Source organism: Myotis nattereri, assembly GCF_964212035.1.
Source record: "Myotis nattereri genome assembly, chromosome: X".
NCBI classification, from domain to species: Eukaryota; Metazoa; Chordata; class Mammalia; order Chiroptera; family Vespertilionidae; genus Myotis; species Myotis nattereri.
This window is the reverse complement of record NC_138078.1, coordinates 36,792,892-36,820,737: the sequence shown is the minus strand read 5'-3', so window position 1 is coordinate 36,820,737 and position 27,846 is coordinate 36,792,892. Positions and strand designations below refer to the sequence as shown.

At 40.0% G+C, this 27,846-nt stretch overlaps 1 protein-coding gene across 1 annotated transcript in view; it reads right to left on the bottom strand.

Moving 5' to 3' along the window:
- Positions 1 to 27,846, bottom strand: part of BRWD3 (bromodomain and WD repeat domain containing 3) — a 144,418-nt gene that overhangs the window by 94,894 nt on the left and 21,678 nt on the right. The window contains exons 5-6 of the mRNA XM_081080783.1: positions 25,688 to 25,838; positions 23,558 to 23,656 (exon numbers count right to left, since the gene is read on the bottom strand). Of these exons, the coding sequence (XP_080936909.1) occupies positions 23,558 to 23,656; positions 25,688 to 25,838 (250 nt within the window). The remainder of the gene's footprint in view (positions 1 to 23,557; positions 23,657 to 25,687; positions 25,839 to 27,846) is intronic.

Here is a 27,846-nt window from a genome sequence, read left to right as displayed (position 1 = left end):
AAAATAGATGGGGTTGGAGAAAAAGGGGGAAAGTTTCACATTAAATTGGACTCTGAGGGATAGTGATCTCTATATTAAAGAAAATGATTAAACATAAATGAATATTACATACTTGGCTGACTAAAGTTGACAAAAAATCTGTTATATAATAAAGCAACATTTATTTAACACTTTTTTTGTGCCAGCCACTGTGCTAATCACTTCATGCTTAACTTATTTAATCCTATGAAGTTAATACTATTAATACCCTCCTTTAAGAGACATGGGAACTGAGGCAGAGAAGGGTTAAACAATTTATACAAGACCCCAAGCTACAAAATGGCAGAGCCAGTATTCAAGCCAAGCAATCTGGCTTCAGAAACTGATCTCTTAACCAATATTCCATAATAGCATTTCTCAAAATGAGAGAAAAATAAAAACAATAGAGCACTGTCCCAATACGCCAAGTCTGTGGGTTCGATCAAGGATCAGGGCAAATAGAAGAAGCAATCAATGAATACATAAATAAGTGGAACAACAAATCAATGTTTCTTTCTCTCTCTCCTTCTTCCTCCCCCTCTCTCTATAAAATCAATAAATAAAAAAATAAAATTATAATTTGTCTCAATATGTAAATTATGCTCTAGTCACTACAACAGGTTTCACCCCAATCCTTAAATCTAGCCCAAACCAACCCAGAACATAATTAAAGCTGCCAAATCATCCAATTCCAAAACTAAAATATAAAGAAAAACAGGATGGGATTTAAAAACTCCTAGAAATTATAGGTGAGCTCAGCAAGGTAAAAGGAAATAACATCAACACACATAAATTAATTGCATCTATATACACTAACAATGAACATGAGAGACCAATACTAAAAACACAATATTTAAAAAAAACAGTATCATTTACAATCATTCAAAAAAAACTGGCCCTAGCCAGTTTGGCTCAGTGGATAGAGTGTTGGCCTCCAGACTGAAGGGTCCCTGGTTTGATTCCGATCAAGGGCACATGCCCGGGTTGCGGGCTCGATCCCCAGTAGGGGACGTGCAGGAGGCACCCGATCAATGATCCTCTCTCATCATTGATGTTTCTATCTCTCTCTCCCTCTCCCTTCCTCTCTGAAGTAAATAAAAATATATTTTTTTAAAAAAACGAAATTCTTAGATATACACTTAACACATACAATATTAATCACAAAATGCTGATGAAAGAAATCAAATACCTCAATAAATGTTGATATACCATGTTCATGGATTAGAAGGCTTGACCTAGTAAACATGTTAATTCTCCCAAACTGATTTATAGGCTCAATGAAATTCCTTTCAAAAAGCTTTTGCAAACACTGACAAGCTTATTCTAAAACTAGTGGCCCAGTGCATGGATTTGTACACATTGAAAGGACATTAATTAGAAGAAATATTTTAATATCACTATTCACCCTTTTTCTATAATAGAAGTGCCAACCAAATTCACGATCAACAATGACAGATCAAAACACATGTGTGAGAGGAAACCAAGATGGCGGCATAGGTAAACACCAGAAATTGCTGCCTCCCACAACAAATTCAAAAATACAACTAAAAGACAAAACGGACATCATCCAGAACCACAGGAAGACTGGCTGAGTGGAAATTCTATAACTAGAAGGAAAGAGAAAAGCACACTGAGACTCAGAGGAGGTGCGGAAGTGCAGAGGTATAGAGGCACATGCGGGAAGGTCTGGCACCTGAGGATGCGGCTGTCTTTCTGAATCGGGAGGGAGTCACAAGACCCCGACTGCTCTGAATTCCAGTTATGGGTGAGTCTCTGGGGACCCAGACTCATACAGGGAGAAACTGGACCGTCTGGCAGTGGGCAGAACTCGGAATTTGAGGGCGGCTTTCTCTCAAAGGTGCTTGCAGCCATTACCAGGACACTGAGATGCGGGGCCCCTTAGGGCAGGGCTGAGGATCAGCCATAGCTGCTTGCTCTGCCCTGTTGATTCCCTGAGACCCCACCCAACCCAAGCTGTGGCAGCTGCTTTTGCATATGAATGCCCTGGCCCTTTGCAATCTGAAAATTACCTAACAAACTGCAGCTGGGCCAGACAGACCCAGAACTTCCAAGAGAAGGCCCAAGGCCCCACAGCAGCTTGCATTGCTTCACAGCTGGGCCTCATCAGGGCACCTCCAAACTCCAAAAAAGGAAGGGGAATCTGCAGTTCTCTTCGTAGCTCCTGCTGGGTAGCCTCAGGCAGAGGTTAGATTAGCACCTCCTTAGATCCAAGAGCCAGTGTACCCAGTGGTCAGAGTGGGACCATCCAATTACAACTCCTCAGATCCATAGGGGACACACTCAGGGGGCAGACTCAGTGAGTACCAAAGCCCCACTGAAGTAAGTCTTGCCCCAGAAGGGTGTCTTCAGCACAGAAGTTCTCCCACCGTAGACACAGCTGATTCTCACAGCCAATTGGCCTGGAGGTCAATTCTTCCCAGTGATACCTACAACAATCAAGGCTTAACTACAACAAGACTGTGCACAAAGCCCACAAAGGGGTGCACCAAGAGTGTCCACCTCAGGTAATCGGGGAGGCTGAACCACTGGGCCCTATAGGACACCTAGCACACAAAGCCACTCTACCAACACAGGGAAGCATAAAAAATGTGGAGACAAAGGAACAGGACACAAATGACAGAAATGGAGGAAAGCAAACGACTGGATATAGAGTTCAAAACCACACTTTTAAGGTGTTTCGAGAACTTTCTAGAAACCGCCGAAAAATTTAGTAAGACCCTCAAAAAGTCTGGTGAGACCACCGATAAATGTAGTGAGATCCTCAAGAAATCTAGTGAGACCCTCGAGGTTATGAAAAAGGACCAACTAGAAATTAAGCATACACTGACTGAAATAAAGGATATTATGCAGAGTTCCAACAGCAGACTAGACGATCACAAGAATCAAGTCAAAGATTTGAAATATGAAGAAGCAAAAAACACCCAAGGGGAAGAGCAAAATGAAAAAAGAATCCAAAAATACGAAGATAGTGTAAGGAGCCTCTGGGACAACTTCAAGCATACCAACATCCAAATTATAGGGGTGCCAGAAGAAGAGAGAGAGCAAGATATTGAAAACCTATTTGAAGAAATAATGACAGAAAACTTCCCCTACCTGGTGAAGGAAATAGACTTACAAGTCCAGGAAGCACAGAAAACCCCAAACAAAAGGAATCCAAAGAGGACCAAACCAAGACACATCATAATTAAAATGCCAAGAGGAAAAGACAAAGAGAGAATCCTAAAAGCAGCAAGAGAAAGACAGTCAGTTACCTACAGGGGAGTACCCATACGACTATCAGCTGATTTCTCAACAGAAACTTTGCAGGCCAGAAGGGAGTGGCAAGAAATAGTCAAAGTGATGAATGCCAAGAACCTACAACCAAGATTACTTTATCCAGCAAAGCTATCATTCAGAATTGAAGGTCAGATAAAGAGCTTCACAGATAAGAAAAAGCTAAAGGAGTTCATCACCGCCAAACCAGTATTATATGAAATGCTGAAAGGTATTCTTTAAGAAGAGGAAGAAGAAGAAAAAGGTAAAGATACAAATTATGAACAACAAATATACATCTATCAACAAGTGAATCTGAAAATCAAGTGAATAATCTGATGAACAGAATGAACTGGTGATTATAATAGAATCAGGGGCATATAAAGGGAGTGGACTGACTATTCTTGTGGGGGGGGAAGGGGTGTGGGAGATGTGGGAAGAGACTGGACAAAAATCATGCACCTATGGATGAGGACAGTGGGGGGGGGGGTGAAGGCGGAGGGTGGGGTGAGAACCGGATGGAGGGGAGCTATGGGGGGGAAAAAGGGGAACAACTGTAATAATCTGAACAATAAAGATTTAATTAAAAAAAAACACACACACATGTGTGAGATTGGCACCCGCAGAGCTTTATATTTATTGTGCATGTGTGAGTTAACGTTTATTTTTAAATTGCCTAGAATATTGAAAAAATCTTGACAAAGAATAGAGTGGGAGGGATTGCTCTTTCCAATGTTAAGGCTTACTATGTAGCTACAGTAATCAAAAAAATTTGCTACTGGTAAGGAGATAAACACATAGATCAATTGAACAGAAGAGAGGACCAAGAAACAGATCCACATAAATACTTCAAAATATATTTTTACTGAATTCAGAGGGGAAGGGAGAGGGAGAGAGATTCACTGATTGGCCACTTCCTACACTGGGGACTGAGCCCAAAACTCAGGTATGTGCCCTGACCAGGAATCGAACCATGACTTCCTGGTTCATAGATCAATGCTCAACCATCGAGCCACACCAGGCAGACTATCCACATAAATATTTTAAACTAATGTTTGAAAAAACTACAAATCAAATTCTATAGAGGAAGAATAGTCATTTCAACAAATGTTGCTGAAGCAATGAGACATCCATAGGTAAACAATGAACCTCAAAAAAATAATAATGAACCTCTGTCTAAACTTTATATACTATACAATTTAACTCAATATAGGTCATAGAATTAAATATAAACACAAAACTAATAAGCTTTCAGAGAAAAGACAGAAGGAAATCTCCAGGATCTGGGGCTAGGCAAAAAATTCTTAGACATATGAAAAATGGATGATCCATATAAAAGGAGAAACTGATATATTGGATGCTATCAAAATAAAAAACTTTTGGTCTATGAATGCCTCTGTAAAGAGTATGAAAAGTTAAGTCTCAGATAGGGAGAAAATATTTGCAAATGATATACCCGACAAAGGACTGTTATCTAAAATATAAAAAGAACTCTTTTTTTTTTTCTTTGGCTACTCACCATTTTAATGGTACTTATCTCTACAGAGTAAAATTAAGAATTTAAATTATTAATACCTTTTTATATATCTCAAATTGAATATAGTACTCTTATAATTAAAGTCATTTCTAAATCAGTAAAACGAAGATAAACACAAAAGACAAAATAGAAGGAGAAATAGATGACCAATCAATATGACATCTCTAATCAAAAATACAAACTAAAATGGGATGCTATTTTTGTTTTTTAAATTGTCAAAATTAAAAAAAAAAATTAATGCTACTTTCCAATGTTGGCAAGAATGAAATGAAACAGATACTCTCATATACGCTTGGTATCTATTATAATAAAAGTGTAATATGCTAATTAGACCAGACGTCCGTCCTTCTAGACAAAGCCAGGGCTGCGAGGGAAGCCCAGGTACCGGTTGCCAGAGAGAAGCCGGTGCCAGCAGCCAGGGGCTAGGAAGGCCTACTCTTATACGAATTTCGTGCATTGGGCCTCTAGTAGGAACATAAATCTGTATAATCTTCCTGAAGAAAGTGGCAATATGTGCCATAAATATTAAAAATACACAGACTTATAATTTACAGAAAGCTCAACAATAAAATAATTTAATTAGAAATGGGTCAAAGATGTGAACAGATATTTCATCAAAAAGGATACACATATAGTAAATAAGCACACAGAAAGATGATCAACTTAAGTAGCCATCAGGGAAATGCAAATTAAAACCATAATGATATATCACTACACACATATGTAAACAGCTTAAATAAAACACCATGACACTATCAAATGCTGGTGAATATGTGGAAAAAATGGATCACTTATGTATGTTCCTGCTGGGAATGTAAAATGCTACAGCCATTCTAGAAAATAGTTTGGCAGTCTCTTAAAAAAAACCAAAAAACTAAACATACAATTACCATACAACCTACCATTGTACTCTTGAGCTTTTATCCCCAGGAAATGAAACAAACTAAAAAAAAAAAAAAAAAAAGGCCGGAACCGGTTTGGCTCAGTGGATAGAGCGTCAGCCTGCGGACTGAAGGGTCCCAGGTTCGATTCCGGTCAAGGGCATGTGCCTTGGTTGCGGGCACATCCCCAGTGGGGGGCGTGCAGGAGGCAGCCGGTCGATGTTTCTCTCTCATCGATGTTTCTGGCTCTCTATCCCTCTCTCCCTTCCTCTCTGTGAAAAATCAATAAAATGTATTTAAAAAAAAAAAAAAGAAAGAGAAGAGAGAAGAAAAATAAAAAAAAATCCACAAACCTATCCACAAATGTTCATAGCAGCTTTATTCACAATCGTCAAAATCTACAATCAACACATGTCCTCCAACTAGTGAAAGGTCAAACAAACGGTTGTATAATCCATACTATGGAATACCACTCAATAATAAAAGGGAATGAATATTGATATATGCAACAATTTAGATGAATGTCCAGTGAATTATGCTAAGTGAAATAAAGTTATATACTGTATGATTACATTTATATAACATTCTTGACTACAGATTTGTGGCTGACAAGACTGTGTGGGTAGCTCAGGCAGGAGATGGGTGGGTGTGGTTATAAAAGGGCAACATGAAGGATCCTGGTGATAAAACTCCCCTTTATCTTAACTGTGGAGGTGGATACACAAATGATAAAATTGTATAGAACCCCATAACCACATATTCACACTCAAGTGAATATAAGTAAAACTGAGAACATCTGATAAAACTATAGGCAATCCCTTGAGTCTTACACTTAAACCAAACTTCTCTCAGTTTACCACAGTGGAACCTTTGCTTACTATATTCTTTTGGCTTTATGCTTACCTCTGCCATTTCAGCCTGTCAATACTCTTCTTATCTTTGAACTCATAGCCTAAAACCACCTCCTTTTCCATGAAATATTTCTCAATCATTTCAGACAAAAATGAACTCTCCTGCTTGTCAAGGTCCTTTTATTAGTTCTACACATCTCTGATCTAGGATTATAAGCACTTTAAGGATAGAGATTAATGTCATGCATTGACCTAGCTTAGTCCCTTGGAAGCAAAAAACATTCAAGTATTTGTTTCATTAATCTGGCCACACCATTCCCAAAATATCCAACCATAATTCTTACTCCTCCAGGGCATAAATTTTCCACTTGAAATCCAGACAAGCCTTCTTTTCTGTCCTATGTAGATATCCTCTCATCTGGAATGTTCTAACCTTCAACTTATAATCAATCCTTAAAAGTTCACCTCAAAGGTTATTTATTCCTTAAAATCTTCCCTTGTTTCTTTTAATCAGTTTCCTCTCTCCTTTCTGAATGTTCATTAAACTTTGTATTTCACTTAAATAACAATTTATATGTGCCATAGATTAAGTGTTTGTGCCTACCCCTAATTCATATGTTGAAAGCTTAATGCCCAATGCAATGATATTGAAGATGGGGCTTTTAAGAAGTTATTCGATTATGAGGGCAGAGCCCTCATGAATGGAATTAGGACCCTTATAAAAGAGGCCTGAGAGAACTCCCTTGCCCCTTCCTTCATGTGAGGTTACAGAGAGAAGACACTAAAACTAGAAAGCAGGCCCACATCAACACCAAATCTGCCAGGGCCTTGGACTTCTCAACAACCCAGAACTGTGAGAAATAAATGTTTGTTGTTTATAATCTGCCCAGTCTATGGTATTTTTTTATAGTCCAAAACGACTGAGAAAATTCACTATCCTATATAATAAAAGCCTAATATGCAAATTGTCCCCTAAACCGGGAGTTCGACTGCTCGCTTTGATGTGCACTGACCACCAGGGGGCGGCGAGGAACATGGCGGGCATTGGCGACACAGTGCTGGCAGTGGGCAGCAGTGGAGGCTTTGCCGGCCCCAATTGCCCCTCAGGGCTTCTCCACCTCCCCCTGCTCCTGAGGGGCGATCGGTGGGAGCAGCTGCCGCTTGCACCCACTGACAGTGGCAGCTCTGCTCGCACCCGCTGCTGGCATCAGCCCCAATCGCTCTGCAGTCAGTGGGTGCGAGCGGGGCCGGTGCTGCCAGCACATGGGAGGGATGGGAGCAGGGCTGCCAGCAGACAGGGGAAAAGGGGCTGCAGCAGGAGGGGCCAGTCAGGGACACAGAGGATGGGTCAGGAACCACCCCTTTGCCCACTGCAGCCTCGCGGCCCACAGTTCCTTTCAAGGTGCATGAATTCGTGCCCTGGGCCCCTAGTAATTCTATAAAAACCAGTAGGTTTTATTGTGAATATTGATCAAATCTGAAAAACTGATAAAATTTTCTTATGATTTACAAGGTATTATTTCTGATTCGTCCCCTGAAATTTTTTTCAACTATTTAATAAACTTTATTTTTTGGAACAGTTTTAGGTTCACAGCAAAATCTGGCAGAAAGTAGAGTTCCTGTATGTCCTCTGCTCCCCATAAACAGAGTCCCCCCACCCACTATCAGCATCCATAGTTCATTTGTTATAGTCGATGACCTAAAATGACATGTCATCATCATCTAAACGCTACTCATGTTGTTGTACATTCTATGGGTTTCCATAATAGTATCATATAGTGTAGTTTCATCCCCCTTAAAAATCCTCTGTGCTCCTCCCTGCCTTTCTAAACCTTGCTTTCTTGGTTTTTTATATTGTTTTTTCTACTCTGATTTACCCTTGATGAAATGCTGAGAATTCATTCAAATTCTATCTAGGGCTCTCTTGTCCCTATCTCTGCAATCTTACCTACCCACATATGAAATATTGCCAATCTTTATCTCTAATCTTTTACCTTTCACTCACACTCTTCATTTCCTCTCTACATCTGTAGTAACAGTTTTCCCTCTGATTTCTCTATCTCTTCCAGTCTTTCAACTCTCCAATTTATTTATCCTACACTTTGCAACTTGAGTTATCTTTTCAAAATAAAAATCTGATTATATAATTTTTCTATTCAAAAGTATACAACAGCCCTGACTGGCATTCTCCATGGTTAGAGCACCGGCCAATGAACTGGAGGGTCCCAAGTTTGATTGTGGTCAAGGACATGTACCTGGGTTGCAGGTTCCCTGCTCCAGTTGGGGTGCGTGTGGGAGGCAACTGATTGATGTGGCTCTATCACATCAACGTTTCTTTCTCTCTCTCCTCTCTACCCCCCTCCCCCCTTCCTTCTACCCTCTCTAAAACATCCTCCAGTGAGGATTAACAAAACAAAAAGAGTATCCATTGGTTCATACTACACTCATTAGTATGGTATAGAGCAGGGATTGGCAAAATGAAGTCCGTGGGCCAAATTCAGCCCATCACATATTTTTGTAAATACATTTTCACTGGAAAACAGCATGCTCATTCATATACTTACTAGAGGCCTGGTACATAACATTCGTGCACTTGGCAGAGAGCCTCTTGCAGTCCCAGAGATACAGAGGGGGATGTCCAACTGATGGCTTGCAGGCCTAAGCCATCAGTAGGACATCCTTAGCGCTACCACAGAGTTGGGAGAGGCTCCCACCACCACCGCTGCACTTGCCAGCCATGAGCCCTGCCTCAGGACTTCTGGCTGAGCAGCGCTCCCCCTGTGAGAGTGCACTGATCACCAGGGGGCAGACACTCAACGCAGGAGCTGCCCCCTGGTGGTCAGTGCGCATCATAGCGACCCATCAATTTGCATATTAGCCCTTTATTATATGGGATTACCTGTGGCTGTTTTTTTAAAAATTGAGTTTATTGGGGTAACATTGGTTCATAAAAAAATACAGAATTCAAGTGTACAATATAACAAAATATCATCTGCACACTGCATCATGCACCCATCACTGGCTGCTTTCACACTACCATAGAGATGAGTAGTTGCAACAGAGACCAAATAACACAGAAAGCCAAAAACTTTCACTATCTAGCCCTTTATCAAAAAAAAAAATCCATACTTTTAGCATGGAGGGTTCAGAATAATTGGTCCGTATCTGTTTTTTCCAATCTTATCTCCCACCACAAACTCTAGGCTTTTATTATACAGCAAACAGGCAATTATCTTCTGAATAAAGCCACTACTCATTTTTCAAGAGGCTGTACTTGATACACTTGGACCTCAAAGTATATTGAATAAAATTACAGTATTTACCAATTCCCACCTTATTATCCCATGTCATATTTAAAACACACACAACAAATGTGAAAACTATGATTCTGAAAATAAAACAGAGCTGGAAACTATTTTGGAAAGTAATAGAAAATGAGCCTTATAAATATCTCAGAGCACCTACAATGGTCAAGACGTTCTATTATGGCAAGTAGGAAATACATATTATTTAGTTTGCTAGGAATTTTGTGGGAGGAGCACTGGATTTGAAGCCAAACAACAGGTCTGAGACTTAAGTTCAGATATGCAACTACAAGGGTTGCATGTGAGTTATATAATTTTTTCATGAAGATAACTCAAATACTAGATCTTTAATCTATGAGTCATTATTATCAGTATCAGTGACCCAATATCATAATTATAAATTACATTTGTGTAACATTTTAAAGCTTATAAGGTAATTTTCAGACTTCTCATCTGAGTTCACAGAAATCCTGTGAGATCTGAAGGCAAGCATTTACTTCAATTTGTAAATGAGGAAATTAAGGCCCAAAGAAACTGCATGTCTTGCCTAAAATTACAGAGCCAATAAATAGCAGAGCATAGATTGAATCCAGGTCTCCTGATTATACTTCAAGTAGGAGCCCGGTGCACGACATCTGTGCCTGGAGGTGTGGGGGTCCCTCAGCCCGACCTACACCTCTCCAATCTGGGAGCCCTCAGGGGGGCCCTCTCCTATCCAGGAGCTTCTGTCTGTATTTGCAATCATCCTATCTAATAAAAGAGAAACATGGTAATTAGCCATACGTCTGCTACCCTTCCCATTGGCTAATCAGGGTGATATGCAAATTAACTGCCAGCCAAGATGGCGGCCAGCAGCCAGGCAGCTTGAAGCGAACATGAGGCTTGCTTGCTTCAGTGACGGAGGACTCCAACGTTCCCCGCCTGCTTTGCCGGCCTCTGAGCTTGCAGTTTGAAACATTGTTATAAATACAGAAGCTAAACAAAATCCCTGAAACCTGCTTTTAGCCAGCCAGGATCTCAGAGCTGGAGTTGATACAGTCTTTCGATTACAGAACCTAAACAAACCAGATAACTGCTTTCAGCAGCAGAGGCCTCAGAGCTGGAGCCAGAGCTAAAGCTGGCCCAGATTAAAAAAAAAAAAAAAAAAAAAAAGGAGCAGTTGGGAGCTTCAGTCACCCGCCAGCCTGAAAACAGCCCTCAGCCCCTCACCCAGACTGGCCAGGCACCCCAGTGGGGACCCCCACCCTGAAGGGTGTGTGACTAGCTGCAAACAGCCATCATCCCCTCATCCAGGCTGGCCAGGCACCCCAGTGGGGACCCCCACCCTGATCAAGGACACCCTTCAAGGCAAACCAGCTGGCCCCCACCCATGCACCAGGCCTCTATCCTATAAAGTAAAAGGGTAATATGCCTCCCAGCACCGGGATCAGCGGAGCCGAGAGGCCTCCCAGCACCGGGATCAGCGTGACAGGGGGCAGTGCCCAAACCCCCTGATCGCCCTGCGGCTCTGTGTGTGACAGGGGGCGGGGCCACAACCTCCCTATCCGCCCTGCTCTGTTTATGACAGGGGAAGGCGCCCCAACCCCCTGATCAGCCCTGCTCTGTGCCTGATATGGGGGAGCTCTCCAACCCCCTGATCGCCCTGCGGCCCTGTGTGTGACAGGGTGCAATGCCCCAACCCCCTTATCAACCCTGCTCTGTGTGTGACAGGGTGCGGTGCCACAACCTCCCCATTGACCCTGCCTTGATTGTGACGGGGCAGTGCCCCAACCCCCCAATCGGCCCTACCCTGAGCATGACTGAAGGTGGCATCGCAACCTCCCGATCCGCCCTTCTCTGTGCATGACAGGGGGCGGCACCCCAACTCCCCAATCAGCCCTGCTCTGAGCCTGACCAAGGGCTGCACCTAGGGATTGGGCCTGCCCTCTGCCACCTGGGAGCAGGCCTAAGCCAGCAGGTCGTTATCTCCTGAGGGGTCCCAGACTGCGAGAGGGCACAGGCCGGGCTGAGGGACACCCCTCCCCGCCGAGTGCACAAATTTTTGTGCACTGGGCCTCTAGTATGAACAAATTGTCCGAGACGCCAACTCAGTTTGGTTTGTTGCTCACAGAATAATAGAGGCTTTTTTTCCTTTGCTTCATTGGTGGAGATTTCCTGGAAGTTTTAGGATATCTTCCCTTTAATTCTTCCTAGACACTCTGATTTTTACTTATGTCTCTCACCTTTGCTTTCCCTCCATCCCCCACCGCAACAGTAACTTGCTCCAGGCTCACTTTGCTCTAGTGCAATGGTTCTCAACCTTCCTAATGCTGCGACCCTTTAATACAGTTCCTCATGTTGTGGTGACCCCCAATTTCATTGTTACAAATTGAACATAATTAAAGCATAGTGATTAATCACAAAAACAATATGTAATTATATATGTGCTTTCCGATGGTCTTAGGTGACCACTGTGAAAGGGTCGTTCGGCCCCCAAAGGGGTCACAACCCATAGGTTGAGAACTGCTGCTCTAGTGTCTAGGAGATCCGTCTGCCACCAGAACTATGATTCCCAGCATTCCTGGTGCTCCCCATGCTCTGGGCTTCCTCTTCCGGTCCTGGGGCTGCCACCAAAACTACTATTCCCAGAATTCCTGGTGCTCCCCACGATCTTGGTTTTCCCTTCCTGCTCTGTCTCAGTCCCATAGCCTTCCACTCAGCCAAGTCCTCCAAGCCGCCAGCTCTCCCTCTCTGCTCTCCGTCTGGTGGCTTGGGGAGCCAATTTCCCCAAGCCACTCCACTCTCCTCTGGCTCTCCCGCTCTGCTTTCCACCGGGCACCTGTGTATGCAAATTAACCCACCACCTTTGTCAAGTTAATTTGCATACTCACCCCTGATTGGCTGGTGAGCATAGCAGAGGGATGGTCAATTTTACATGTTTCTCTTTTGTTATATAGGATAGTCTTCTCACCTTTCAATGCTATGTAATGACATTACAGAAAATCTGCTATAAGTCTGAAATAGTAAATAATTTTAAAAACTAAAAGCAACATACAGCCCTCAGTCTTTCCTCTACCTACAAGACACTGAACAAAGTCAGTTAGCGACTCTGGGTTTTACTAAATTGGATTTTACTGCAAAGTTCACAAAGATTTAAAGAGTATTCTAAAACGGCCACATCGGAATTGTTAGACAACTAGTCTACTCCATTCATTCTCTATTTACAGTGGAAAAAAATCTGTTCGTATTAAAAGTATTTTACTCTGTATGGAACTTTGAACTGGTGTCAGAAAATGTTTCTAAGCTAAAACAAAACAGACTAAGAACATCCAGAAAAGCCCTTAAATACAATTAATAACAAATTGCTGTATGTTAACCACGTGCTTTTAAAAAAATTTATAAGACCACATGTTGAAAGAATCAAAATCTCTCCGGGATTGAAATAGTGAATACCAGCCAGGAATGAATAAGGAAAAAAGCAGCCCTGCAATTAATCAGGCTGGGAGGACAGACAAGATAAAGCTGGCTCTAAAGTTAACAGAAATATTGTTTTTCCCAAGGTCATGGAGTAGTTGTAAAACATCATAACTATACTGTCTTCGAGTGATTATTGCTTTGTTACCAGTAATATCCCCCAGCTTGCTTTACTATTTTCATTTATTACTGGAGAAAGATACCCAATTCCTAAACCTCCTTACTTATGCTAGCACCCAACCCCTAGTTAATCCCCACTTCTCTCAATCTGCTTCAGAAGCAACCAATTCAGAACTAATCCAGGCTTCCTTCAAATCCTCCTCAGAATTCTTCATTGGGGAGCCAAATTTACATTGCTTTATCAAGAGGATGAGCATTAAAAAACGTTTCTACCACTGCTGCATGAATATAATGCTCTAGAATTAGCAGAAAGTATAATTCAGAAATATGAATTAGTGAAACTTAATCATAATCATTTGTCATAAATGCTAACAATTATTTCTCTATTTCTCAACTGGATGTCTTTCAATAAATAAGAAGTTATCATTTAAAAAAGAAGACACTTCCCTCCTTTCTCTATCCATAGGACTTCCAAGTTTCCTCAGGAGTATACTCCCTCACTATGAATCAATAAATCTGATTTTGTCAGACTACAGGCTTATTCCTGGTAGTCTCTGGTTGATGAGGCTTTAACAAGGAAACTAAATTACCCTACCGACCCAGAAGTTTAAGACTGACAAATGCCCCTCTTGCCGCCCAAAAAGAAACAACTTCTTAGCCTAAACCATAAAATCACTAAATACAAGAGACTTTCACTGCTCGATGAATAACTCACAGAATTCTACTGAATATATCACAGGAAACATCTGATCAATGATACTAAAAGATATAGTATTTAACCAAACCCAGATAACTACCATATTTGCTGGGAGGAAGAGCATATCATCAACTTGGCATCAAGCTACAGATAAAACCAGAAGTGTACAAATTGATGATATCTGATTTTTAATAAAAATGAGTCACATAACTTGAGCAATTTTATCTATTGCCTATCCTATGTAATAAAAGGCTAATATGCAAATTGTCCCCTCGACTGGGAGTTGAACCAGGAGGCGGGGCCGGCTGGCCAACCACCCTCGGCCCCTCCCCCTTGGCCCCAATTGGGGCAGGCCAGCTGGACCCCACCCATGCGCAAATTCGTGCACCGGGCCTCTAGTATTCTAATAATATGCTGTACATAGTATTCACAAATCCTTGTGTGATTTTCTAACTTTTAATTTTTAAACTTTAATATAGATTATATAAAAGTAGAATAGCTCCAATTCTTCTGTAAATGGCACTGAAAGATAAAATGAATTGTTTTAACCATAGCTCAAACTAACTTCATATTCATAGAGGCCATTAAGTAACCCAGAGAATTTAAAGGTGCCTCATTACCAATAAGCTTTGGAAAATAGCAGGTCTAGCTATTTTAAAGAATAACTCAACACAACTTTGCTAGACCTGCCTAACAAAGGTAATGAAAGACAAAAGACATTATTACTAAAATCATGTTCCAATATGATGCCCATAGAGCCAATATGAAATGTTTTAAAATCCACTAAACTTCAAACCAATAAAGCAAAGTTTTCAACTTCTAAGAACCAGTAGCTAAACCCCTACCTCAAAGATAAACTTCGGAATGTGACAGTAGGATGAAGAAGGAAACAGAAAGAGCAGTACTTTCAGCAAAAGCTTAATAAGACTGAATCAGAAACGTACCAGGCTGAGCCAATAACTTCTAACAAAATAACAGTCTTAAGGCTTTATACACATAAGGCAGAAAAGACTATTGTTCACAGATCAGGTTTCTTACACCACACCCATAATCATCAATATCATCTTCAAATACAAAGTTTTTCAGGAAAAAAAAAAGCTGTATTTAAAGAGGCTAAATAATGTTGGATTAGTCTTTTTTTTTTTATAAAAAAAAGTCACTTTGTCAACATTTACAATTCTATTTTATTTTAATCAGAAAATAGAATTATAGCATATATGCAACCTTCTGATTGGTTAAAATGCAGTTGTCCTATAAGTAAAGGACAATAATAGACTAAGAAAATACTATGGCAACAATGGAATACTAAGCTGCTGTAAAAAAGAACTCTTACCATTTGCAACAGCATGGATGGACCTGGAGAGCATTATGCTAAGCAAAATAAGCCAGTCGGAGAAAGATAAATATCACATGATCTCACTCATTTGTGGAATTTAATGAACAACATAAACTGATGACCAAAAATAGAGCCAGAGACAAGAAGCATCTAACAGACAGTCAAACTTCAGAGGGAAAGCAAGGGAAGGTAGGATGGGGGATAAAAGATCAACCAAAGGATTTGTATACATGCACATAAGTATAACCAATGGACACAGACACTAGGGGGGTGAGGGCATGTGCAGGGGGTGGAGGTGGCTGGGGAGAAGTCAATGGGGAAAAAAGGAGACATGTAATATTATATGCAATACTTTAAACAATAAAGAATTTTTAAAAAATGAATAATGAGGAAAGGGAAAATAATGTTCGTAACAGGACTAAACAGAAATTCTTCATTATATTTCACAGTTCACGGGTGGGGAACATCTGGCCCATAGGCTGTATACAGCCCACGAAATCAATTGGTCTGGCCCTGCCAAGGCATTAGGGGTGAGTTAATTGTTTGACCAAATATAGCAGGCTAATTTTTAAGTTAATAAGTTTGTATGGCCCGTGAATGATGTTTTTTCTTTCAAATTGATAAACTAAAATTATTAATCCTAACTACAGGCCCAGTGCACGAAATTCGTGCACGGGTGCAGTCTCTGTGCCTGGCCAGCGATCAAAACATGAGTGTCTGGCATGGAAGGGCAGGTCTCAGCTAGACTCTGGGCTCTGGGCAGCACCTGGGCCGCTGGGCCCCCGCACACCCCGCTCCACCTGTGCCCGGCACCTGAATGTGGGTGGGGGCTTCCCCTGTGTGTGAGTCCTGGTATCCTGGAGGAGGGCAGCAGGGGGAATGAGAGCGAGCTCAGCGGACACCCCACATTCTCACTGCACCTCTGTCCCTGTCACCCCTGTCCCCAGGTAGCCGGCAAGCGCAGCGCGTCGCTGACACCCGCCATGTTCCACGCCACCCCCTGGTGGTCAGCGTATGTCATAGCAAACGATCGAACTCCTGGTCTCCCAGTTGAACTCCTGTCAAACAACCGCCTGAGGGGACAACTTGCATATTAGGCTATTAATACAATATTGATTCCAGAAATGGATACAAGGGGCTAGAAATTCATGAGCTGTATAAAACCATATAAATGCCTTTAAAAGGAATGTGGCAGTAATTATAGCACTTCCATTCATTTAATATTTAGTGAGCTCTCACAATGTAGCACAGACAAAAGATTCAGTTTATATTCCAGTTTTAATTACTTGCAGGTTTGGCAAGAATCCCTTGTTCCTCTACAAATACATAAAAGTAATGACTTTAGATGCAGCTTGTTTCATGAACAATTATGTGAATACAAAAAGGAGGAAGGTGGTAAGTAAAGGGAAGCAGGCAATACAAAGCAAACCCTGAAAAATATGTAATCCCTGGGTGAAAGATAAGAACTACATAAAATAAGAGAGGGAGGATGACAAATATTCCTGGCAAAAACCCAGTCACCTCAACCAAATAAAAAGTTTAAATTAAATTACTTTATTTCACCTCAACCAAATAAAAAGTTTAAATTAAATTACTTTATTTCAATTTATATTTGCATACTATCAAGAGGCAAGCTTCCTACCTGCAAGTGAATTCTGGATTTAAGTGTGACATATAACCATACAATGGACAATAAATCAAGAGCCAATCAATGCTAAATGGAAGTTTATAGCAACATAAAAATATTAATTTGGCTATAAAGGTAATGCAAGCCTCCTGAGCTATATACAGTGTCAATTATAGACCTAAAATGTAAACTACAGGATGTTGCTATATGTCAAATATCCTAAAGATAAAGGGGAAAAAAGCTTTAAAAACAGTCTTATTACATTAGGCCCTTGACTCAGCTTAGAAAAATAAGAATGGATATATATTTTTTTTGGTATAATGTCAGTCCCAAACTAAAATGAATAAGCCATCGTGCTGCCATTCCTTTGGATAATTTCATGAAAAATATTTAGAATTAGAATACTTCTATCATGATGGATAATAACTATTATACTAGTTCTTGCAAATATTCATTTCAAACAAATATGAAACAGTTTTAAAATGACTTCTGTACTAACAAACTAGCTCAGGAGAAGAGTTGTGTCTGTGTGAAATTTTAGTAACTACTACAAAGTTTCCAAAACAAATACTAATATTTAAAGGGATTAACAAAATAACAATAGTTAGTGATTATAGTACAAGATCTCAAACAATACTACAAATATTAATTACGTATGCTCCAGGATTTCTTTTGAGTGGCATTACATATTAATATTGTTTTGAATGTAGTTCATTTTCTTCCTGATTTAATATTGGCACAATGCAAAATCAATTTGATTAGTCAAGCAAACAGCTAATGAAATGGCATGACTGGAGCTTAGACCTGTAATAATGTTAATAGGCATCTTTGCTCTTACCCTATAGGAACTTGGAAATTCAACCTGGGAAAACTTAAGTACACATATATTTAAAGTATTACGGTAGTTACTCTAGAGAATGGAATCTAGGAATTAACTCCCAAATTCCGTCCCCATGCTCTCTTCACCTCCATTTCATTTAATTACTAAAAAGCATTGCTGATTAACTGCATAAAGGATGAGAACATTTGAATAAATAGTCTAATATAGTGGAGAGTCCAGACAAGTTCAGAATTATATTGTTTTTGACCGAAGACAATTGTAAAACTTTCATTGAAAGAAAGTGGCACAATGCGATCTTTAAAGTGAGTTACAAAATCAAAATAGAAAAATCTAAATGTAGTGTCTAAGTACAAAAATTGGAAACAGTCTAAGTTAAATTTGTAAAATGAATCATTAGTCAATAGATTATTACCAAATTATACTCCTATCCAGAGAGCTGCTTACTGGTTCCTGTATCGTTCTGGATCCACACTGTCCAATACAGTAACCATTTAGCCATATGTGGTTATTGGATACTAAATTACTCAAACTTCCAAAAATTAAAAATTTAGTTCCTCAGATACAATAGCCACATGTGGCTAGAGGCTACTGTTTTGGATGTCATGTCATAGGATAGAACGTCTCCATTATCAAAGTTCTAGTGGGTAGCACTATTCTACATAAAATACAGTTAAAATGAGCCCCAAGAAATAACTGGTATAATTCTAAATATACTGGATAAAATAAGACATATCTATTTATATTTTAAAACATTGATGCTAAGTAGGAAGAAAAGGATACATCCTCAAACTGATAAAGGACATCTACAATCATAATGAATGGTGAAAGATTGTCTGCTTTACCCCTAAGATCAAGAACAAGGCAAGGATGTCCAGTCTCACCACTTCAAATCACCATTGTACTTGAGGCACTGGCACTTCCATAGCATAACCATATTAACCAATGTCACTCCAATATCTACACTAATAAAAGAGAAAAATGGTAATTGGCGTACGACGCTACCCTTTTCATTGGCTAATCAGGGCTATATGCAAATTAACTGCCAACTAAGATTGGCAGTTCACTGCCAACAAGATGGCGGTTAATTTGCATACATAGGCACAATGCAGGGAGGCGAAAGGGAAAGCAGGAAGAAGCCCCCTGACACTGACTGAACGGAAACCCAGGGGGGAGCTAAGAGCTGGGGGGCAGGGCAAAGGCGGCCCTGGGGCCGCCTTTGCCCTGCCCCCCAGCCATGATCGGAGAATCAGGTGCCTTTTCCGCCCTGGCCATTGATAGCAGGAAGTAGGGGTAGAGCCAGCAATGGGAGCTGGGCACGGTCGAAGCTGGCAGTCCCAGGAGCTAGAGGTCCCTTGCCTGGGCCTAAAGCGAAGCCCACGATCGCGGGGCCGCTGCAGCTGCAGGTCCCCGCTGCCCGGGCCGGACGCCTCAGCCAGAGGCGTCCTGCAGGGGCAGGGGTGGAGCCCACACGATCGCAACGCCCCCTGCTGCCACTGCGGGTCCCCGCTGCCCGGGCCGGATGCCTAGGCCAGAGGCGTTAGGCCTGGGCAGGGGCGGAGCCTGCAACCGCGGGGAGCTGGGGGTCCCCTGCCCAGGCCTGACACCTCTGCCGGAGGCCTCAGGCCTGGTCAAGGGGCCGATCCGGTGATTGGTGATCGGAGGGTGATGAGGGTCAACTCCTCTGCCCGAGGCATCAGGCCTGGGCGGGGGGCTGGGGGTCCCCTGCCCAGGCCTGACACCTCTGCCGGAGGCCTCAGGCCTGGTCAAGGGGCCAATCCGGTGATTGGTGATCGGAGGGTGATGAGGGTCAACTCCTCTGGCTGAGGCATCAGGCCTGGGTGGGGGGCGGAGCCGGGGATTGGGGGGATATGAGGGTCCCCTTGCCCAGGCCTGAAGCCTGGGTCAGAGGCGTCAGGCTTGGACGGGGGGTGGAGCAAGCGATCAGAGGGAGATGGGGGTCCCCTGCCCAGGCATGATTCCTGGGCCAGAGGCCTCAGGCCTGGGCGGGGGCCAGAGCCAGTGATCGGGGGGAGATGGGGGTCCCCTGTCCAAGCTTGACACCTCTGGCGGAGGTGTCAGGCCTGGACAAGGGGCAGAGCCAGCAACCGGAGGGGTCTGGGGGTCCCCTGCCCAGGCCTGACGCCTGGGCCAGAGGCATCAGGCCTGGGCTGGGGGCAGAACCAGTGATGGGGGGAAATGAGGGTCCCCTGCCCAGGCCTGACGCCTCTGTCAGAGGCATCAGGCCTGGGCAAGGGGCCAATCCTGCGATTGGAAGGTGATGGGGGTCAACGCCTGAGGGCTCCCAGTATGTGAGAGGGGGCAGGCTGGGCTGAGGGACACTCCCCTCCCACCCCCCGCACACCCAGTGCACGAATTTCGTGCACCGGGCCCCTAGTATTTAATAAAAAGAAAAAAAAATTAGGCCCCTGTCACTTGTCTGCCACTGAGGATCAGCAACCTCCCATAAGCGCCCCCTAGCTTGACATTCTGAGCTGCAGCCTTCTTTCTGCAGGCTGCTTCTACCCAGGAAAAGGAATCCTGTGTATGTCCACTATCCAGAACCTCCGCTCTTTCAACCCCTTTGCTGATGACAGTAAGGGTGACGATCTACTTCCAGCTGGCACTGAGTATTACATATATCCATATAAGAATTCAACAGAAAAACAGCAGGAAGACCCTAACTACTGTAAGACTGTGTGTAAGACAAGTTTATGCCAGTCACATCGTAATTTCCTGAGCTTTGGGTTTTTACTGCTGTAAATAAGGGTTTACAACCCAGCTTCCCAAATCTGTGCTCAAAAAATTTTCAGAATGTTACAAATCAGGTTTGGAAATGCTCCCCATAAGGTGATTCACAATGCCATATTAGCATATGAAAGGCTCTGAATAGACCTACACACATTTTTTAAACTCAGTGTCTCCCACATTTACTTGACCAAGGAACTCTTTTATCAAGTAGTGTTGTTGCCAGGCCAGTGTGGATCAGCAGTTGAGCATGGACCCATGAACCAGGAGGCCACAGCTCAAATTATGGTCAGGGCACAAGTTAGGGTTGCAGGCTCGATCTCCAGTAGGGGACATGCAAGAGGCAGCCAATCAATGATTCTCTCTCGTAATTAATGTTTCTACCTATCATTCTCCCTTCCTCTCTGGAATCAATAAAGATATTTTTTAAAATTACTTCAAGATTGATTGATTTTAAAGTAACTGTGGAGAACTATACCCCACAATGAGAAAACTGTCTCAAAAATGTGAAATGCTGCATATTTATCTTGCTTATTTTCTTAGTCAACTCCACTGAGTTTTCATCAAGGCCTGCTCTCTAAATATCCTAAACTTAAGGATCTTGGCTAATATACAGTAGTCCCCCCTTATCTGCAGTTTTGCTTTCTGTAGTTTTAGTTACTTGCAATAACCCAGCGTCTGAAAATATTGAATGGAAAATCCCAGAAATAAACAATTCAGAAGTTTAAAACACAGAGTATGCGTGTGTGTGTGTGTGTGTGTGTGTGTGTGTGTGTGTGTGTGTGTTAGTGTTATAATACTACCTGCAGTTTCAGGTATTTACTGAGGTCATGGAACATATCCCCCATGGATGGGGCAGGGGAGGAGGGAGGGAGCATGGGGAACTACTGTTCTACATGACAATACATCTTGACTGACTTATATCTATTGTAATAGTTCCTCCCCAAATAACATGGTAGATTTAAGATTGTGAAAACATCAATGCAGGGACACTAAAATTCCTTAACAATTACTATAAAAGTAACAAAGTGATCTAAGTCATAATGTAAAATGCTTACTCTACAAAATCAGCAAAAGTTTGAATGTATATGAGTAGTTACAAGAATTCTTAAAAACGGAAGGAAAGAAAGAAGGTTACTCTTCAGTGCTTCACATGTGACGACTGAAAGAAGTATAAAGCATCAAAAAAAATGATATTGTGGCTAAAAATGTAACTCTTAAACAAAAAAAAATGAATAATAAAATCTATTCCAATTAAATTTAATAACTTAATTATGAGTAAAAGTGAATACTGGAAAACACTGAAAGGTAAAAAACTGCCCCAGAAAAATTTTAAAAAAAATGTTTAATACACTAGGTCCAATTGGACCCAACCCAGTTTTCTATTTTTCCCAGTAATATCCAGGCTATGAAAATTTATTGTTAGCAATATACATCAAAGTATCTAATTTACTTTAACAAACCTTATGAATTTTTATCAATGACTTGTCTAAATATATTTTAAAATTATCTCTAGCCTAAATTTATTTAATCTCTTAGGGTAAATAAGTTCTAAAAGCTAGTATACCTTTTAAGAAGTATTCTTATTTTTCAACTTGAATTTAAGGACTATTCTCTAGGCACTTTTTTTAAAAGAGAGAAAATAAGGAAGAAGAGTAACAGTTACTTACCCAGCTGCTTTGTTTTGTACATTCTTTAAAAGTTAACTTTATGATGAATAGCAAGAACCTACAACCAAGATTACTCTACCCAGCAAAGCTATCATTTAGAATTGAAGGTCAGATAAAGAGCTTCACAGATAAGAACAGGCTAAAGGAGTTCATCACTGCCAAACCAGTTATTATATGAAATGCTGAAAGATATTTTTTAAGAGGAGGAAGAAGAAAAAGGTAAAGATAAAAATTATGAACTACAAAGTGACAACAAATACATATCTATCAACAAGTGAATCTAAAAATCAAGTGAATAAAAAATCTGATGACCAGAATAAACTGGTGAATATAATAGAATCAGGGGCATAGAAAGGGAGTGGACTGACAATTCTCTGGGTGTAGGGGGTGTTGGGGGTGCAGGAAGAGGCTGGACAAAAATCGAACACCTATGGACGAGGACAATGGGGGGCGGGGTAAGGGTATAGGGTGGGGTGGGAACCGGGTGGAGGGGAGCTATGGGGAGAACAGCTGTAATAATCTGAACAATGAAGACTTATTTAAAAAAAATAAAAATAAAAATAATAATAAAAAATAAAAGTTAACTTTATTATAAATGGTTCTGTAGTTAGACATCCTTGGGAACCACTACTAGTATTTCTTCACAGTAGTCACCAGAGAAAACTCAGAAATATTCTACATGTGACTTTCAGGAAACTTTTGTTACCTTCTGAAAGCTATATTTACATAGATCCCTGTAAAATCTTTGAGTTCAACAGATAGATATGTAAATAGTCATCCATATGGTTAAAAACACCTGAAGTATATAAAAATGCTTCTGCTAGGAAGGCAGGAGGGAAGGGGGGATGAATGGAGGGAGGAAGGGAGGGAAGGAAGGAAGGAGAAAAAAGTGAGAGAGAGAAAGCGAGAAGGAAGGAAGGAAGGAAGGAAGGAAGGAAGGAAGGAAGGAAGGAAGGAAGGAAGGGAGGGAAGGAGGGAAGGAAGCAAAGAAGGCAAGACAGCAAGAAAGAAAGGAAAACATGAACTAACCTTTTACAAAACTATGATTAAATTTGCTTTAGGTGAAAGTAATTTTTAAAATGTGGAATCAGCATGAAATTCAAGAATGTAAACAGTTTGTTTATACTTCAAATTTGGCTTTATAATGAGTTCAGGAAGGAACAAATCAAAAATATGTTTATAACTCACATGGACATTACTCACCCACATTTGGAGGTTTCACATAATTTACAGGTAGTTCTGGAGGTCTGCCTCTATGGAGAGCTGCAAAAGCGGACCCATTCCATAGTGTACTCTTACAGTCTACACAAAAAGATTCAAAGGTTAGTCAAGGAGTAGAACAGTGTTTTGGTTTTTTGGTTTTAACTGCACTTCTGAGGCAAATGTCTAATTTCAATTCAATTTGTTAAAATATATTTCTTCCTAAGGTGTAGGGGGTCAATGGGGAAAAAGGGGGACATCTGTAATACTTTCAACAATAAAGATAAATTTTGAAAAATAGATTTTGTAATTGCTAAAGTCAAAATAAAAATATAATGCATGTATTTAATTATGTTTTAAACCACATACATCCTGACTGGTGAATACCAGTACGTTAATATATCATCAGGATATTTTATTTCTGTGCAGATCTAGAACTGAAGTTTTATTACACATATATTTGAATCTCATGTAAATATCATGAGATTAATAAGGCTTTAAGTTTACATTGGTCCTTCTTGACTTTAAGTTTACACATATCTACTTATACAAAACAATATAAGTAAGGATAAAACTACATACATGTATGCCAGATTAAATTCAGACACATTTATTCTCAGTGAATGCTCATGTTATGCAGTATCTTCCAGTTGTGCCATAATAGGTAAATGCATATCACATGATAACTGACTATAAATAGTTTTTGTCTGCCTTTTATGCTTATATCAAAAGACTCAAACACATAATAAATATTTCTAATTCAACTTTGAAATAAAATATTCTACTACTCTCTTAAAAATCTCAAATTAACTTTATTGAAGAATTTCCTTAAATTATAAAATAAGATGTTTAAACACTGGTATCATTTATGCAACTATTTATACTTGTATATTAGGATATTAAACAAGTTATGCTAATAATACAAAACAGAAATAAATTGGTTGCTAGACCTGAAGTATTTATCACACTAAGAGGTATCCTTAACATGTAATTTCATATGTCTATGTTCATAAAACACTATTTTATATATTTTATATATTAGGGTTCCATGTAAAAATTTAGGAAAAATCTGTAAAAGACTGAAAAAAAAAAAAAAAAACCGTGGAAGAGAAACTGTATTGAACAGGTACTGATGGGTTGATATTTTTGCTTAACTGTATTTTTTAAATATACAATATTATCTGTCAATTTTTATAGCTCAATAAAGCTGAGTAAAACCCCTTAAGCCCTCTAGCACTTTTGCTATCATTACAATTAACAGCCTCTGGCCCTGTAGATCAGTTGGTTAGAGTGTTGTCCCGATATGCCAAGGTTGAGGGTTCGATCTCGGGTCTGAATCAACCAATGAACATGCAAATATTTGAAACAACAAATTTATTTATTTCTCTCTCTCCCCACTTCCTCTCTTTCTAAAAATCAGTAAGAGTAATGTATTTGAAGTATATATTTATCAACTCTCAGGAAATAAAAAGTTAATACAGGAAATAGCCAAATAACACACACAAAAATAAACAATTAATAAAACAATGGACCTACAGAAAGGAACCACTAAAATTAAAAAATAATTTTAAAAGTTGCCCTGGCTGGTGTTGCTCAGATGGATGGGCATTGACCCATGCAGTGAAAGGTTACCAGTTTGATTCCTGGTCAGGATTCATGCCCGGGTTAGACTCAATCCCCGGTAGAGGGTGTGCAGGAGGCAGCAGATCAATGATCCCCTCTCACAGCAGTGTTTGTTTTTTCTCTCTCAAAATATCAATTTTAAAAATACTTAAAAAATAATTAATTTTTAAAAATAAATATTTTCAATTATAATTTTACATAATTTTAATTTACTTGTTATAAAATATTCTATGTGATTAGGATGATATCAAGACTCATAAATATTAAGAACATTAAAATGTAGTTTATACTACACTAATCAGACCAGCAATCTTTTAAGATCTCTATTCCAGAGTATTCCAGAGATTTTATATCCTTTACCTCTATTGCTTTACAAAAAAGGACTCCTTTTAGGTCTCTAAAAACTTATTTGTACTAGAAAAATTTAGTACTTAGAAAAGCATGCAAACATTTACTTAACTTAAAAATGTGCTGCTCTTTACTCATAACTCAAAAAACAGAAAATCTTACCTTTGGCATCCCGTAACAGAGACTGCCGACCAACACCAAGCAATGTCTGTACCCCAGGAACACTCTGAGGGATCTCCTTATCTAGTATGGGACCAATCCGCTCACAAATTTTAAGGAGGTAGTCTGGAGGAATGTGTGCATTGGCTGCCACCTAAAAACCATAAATAAAATACAGGAAAACAATTTTTTAAAAAAAAAAAAACATTAATCTATTCTATTACCAAACTGTTCTATCATGAGAGTCCAATTTTAAGTACATTAAATTTTAAAAATAATATTTTGAATATTTAACCTGTCAACAAAATATAAGAAACAGCTACAAAAATTTAAATAATATAATTTAAGTAATATTATATTTATAGGACATGGCACTCTAATACTTGATTTATTCAGTAGTAATAAACTGTTCAATAATCAGAGGATATAGATTTTATTTAAATGATAAGAATGAAAACAAAAGGTATTATTTGGACGGAAAACAAACATGGCAGAGTGCAGAACTGGAGTGAGGGGAATTGCCACTGACCCAGCATGCACTAAATGACTGGCACCTTGAGATAATGCACCCGGTCCTGCCATTGGGACCCAACACCCCAAGATGCACAGACCTACCACCACTAAGCATTGTGCCTGGCTCAGTGCCTCTGGACAAACAGCACTGCCATCTGGCAATTGACCAGTAGCCATGACTGGACCCCCACCAGACACATGGGCCTGCCTCCTTGGCGACCAGGGATCCCACAAAAGGAACTAAATGAAATTGACACAAGCAATTTATCAGATAAAGAATTCAAAGTAATGGTTATTAGGGTGCTCAAACAACTTAGTGAGAACTACAAGGAAATTAATGAGATCTATAAGGAACTTAAAAAACAGCATGAAAAATGAGGTTGAAACCCTGAATCAAAATCAATTAGAAATGAAGAATGACAGAGCTGAAATAAAGAATACACTGGAAGGATTCAACAGTAGACTAGAAGAAACTGAGAACTGAATCAACATATTAGAAGACAAGGTAAGAAAAAAACACCCATTCAGAGCAACAATCGGAAAAGAAAATTAACAAGCAGGAAAGTTTAAGGGGGCCATGGGACAACATGAACCCTAATAACATCCACATTAAAGGATCCCAGAAGGAGAAGAATCTGAGCAAGGAAGAGAGAACTTGTTTGAAGAAATAATGACAGAAAACTAACATGACCTGGTGAAAAAAAGTCATACAAGTACAGGAAACACAGAGTCCCAATCAAGATGAACCCCAAAAGACCTACCACGAGGCACATCATAATTAAATGCAAATGTTAAAGAGAAAGAATCTTAAAGGCTGTAAGAGAGATAGAAAGTAGCTCCCACTAGACGATCAACTGATTTCTCAATATAAACACGTCAGACAACCAGGGAGTGGCATGACATATACAAAATAATGAAAGCAAGGGTCTAAAGCCAAGACTACTCTATTCAGCAAGGATATCATTCAAAATTAAAGGTGAAATAAGGAGGTTCACAGACAAAAACAAAACAAACAAAAAAACAACAATACCTAAATGACTTTATTAGACCAAACCAGCAGTGCAAGAAATGCAAAAAGGACTATTATAAGAAGAAGAAATAGAAAGAGGAAGGAACACAGGCATACAGAATAAAAATAGCAACAAATAAGTACCTATCAAAAGAACCTTAAATGCAAATGGATTAAATGCCCCAATCAAAAAACATTGGGTAGCTGAATGAATATTAAAACACGAACCATATATATGCTGTCTACAAGAGACCCATCTCAGTAAAAAAGACTCACAGAGAATGAAAGTGAAGGGATGAAAAAAAAAATCTAGGCAAATGGAAATGAAAAAAATAAAACAAAGCTGGGGTAGCAATACTCAAATCTGACAAAGAAACTTCAAAATGAAGGCCATAAAAGAGACAATGAAGGCCACTTCATAATACTAAGGGATCAATATCAAAAGAGGATATAAATCTGGTAAACATACTATATACACACCCAATACAGGAGCAAACAAACATATAAAAAAAATTTCTGGAGGATTTTAAGGGAGAAATGGACAGCAATACAATCCTAATAGGGAACTTTATCACCCTAGTGATATCACTGGATAGATCTGTGAGACAAAAAAAAAAAAAAAAATCAACAAGGATCCTAA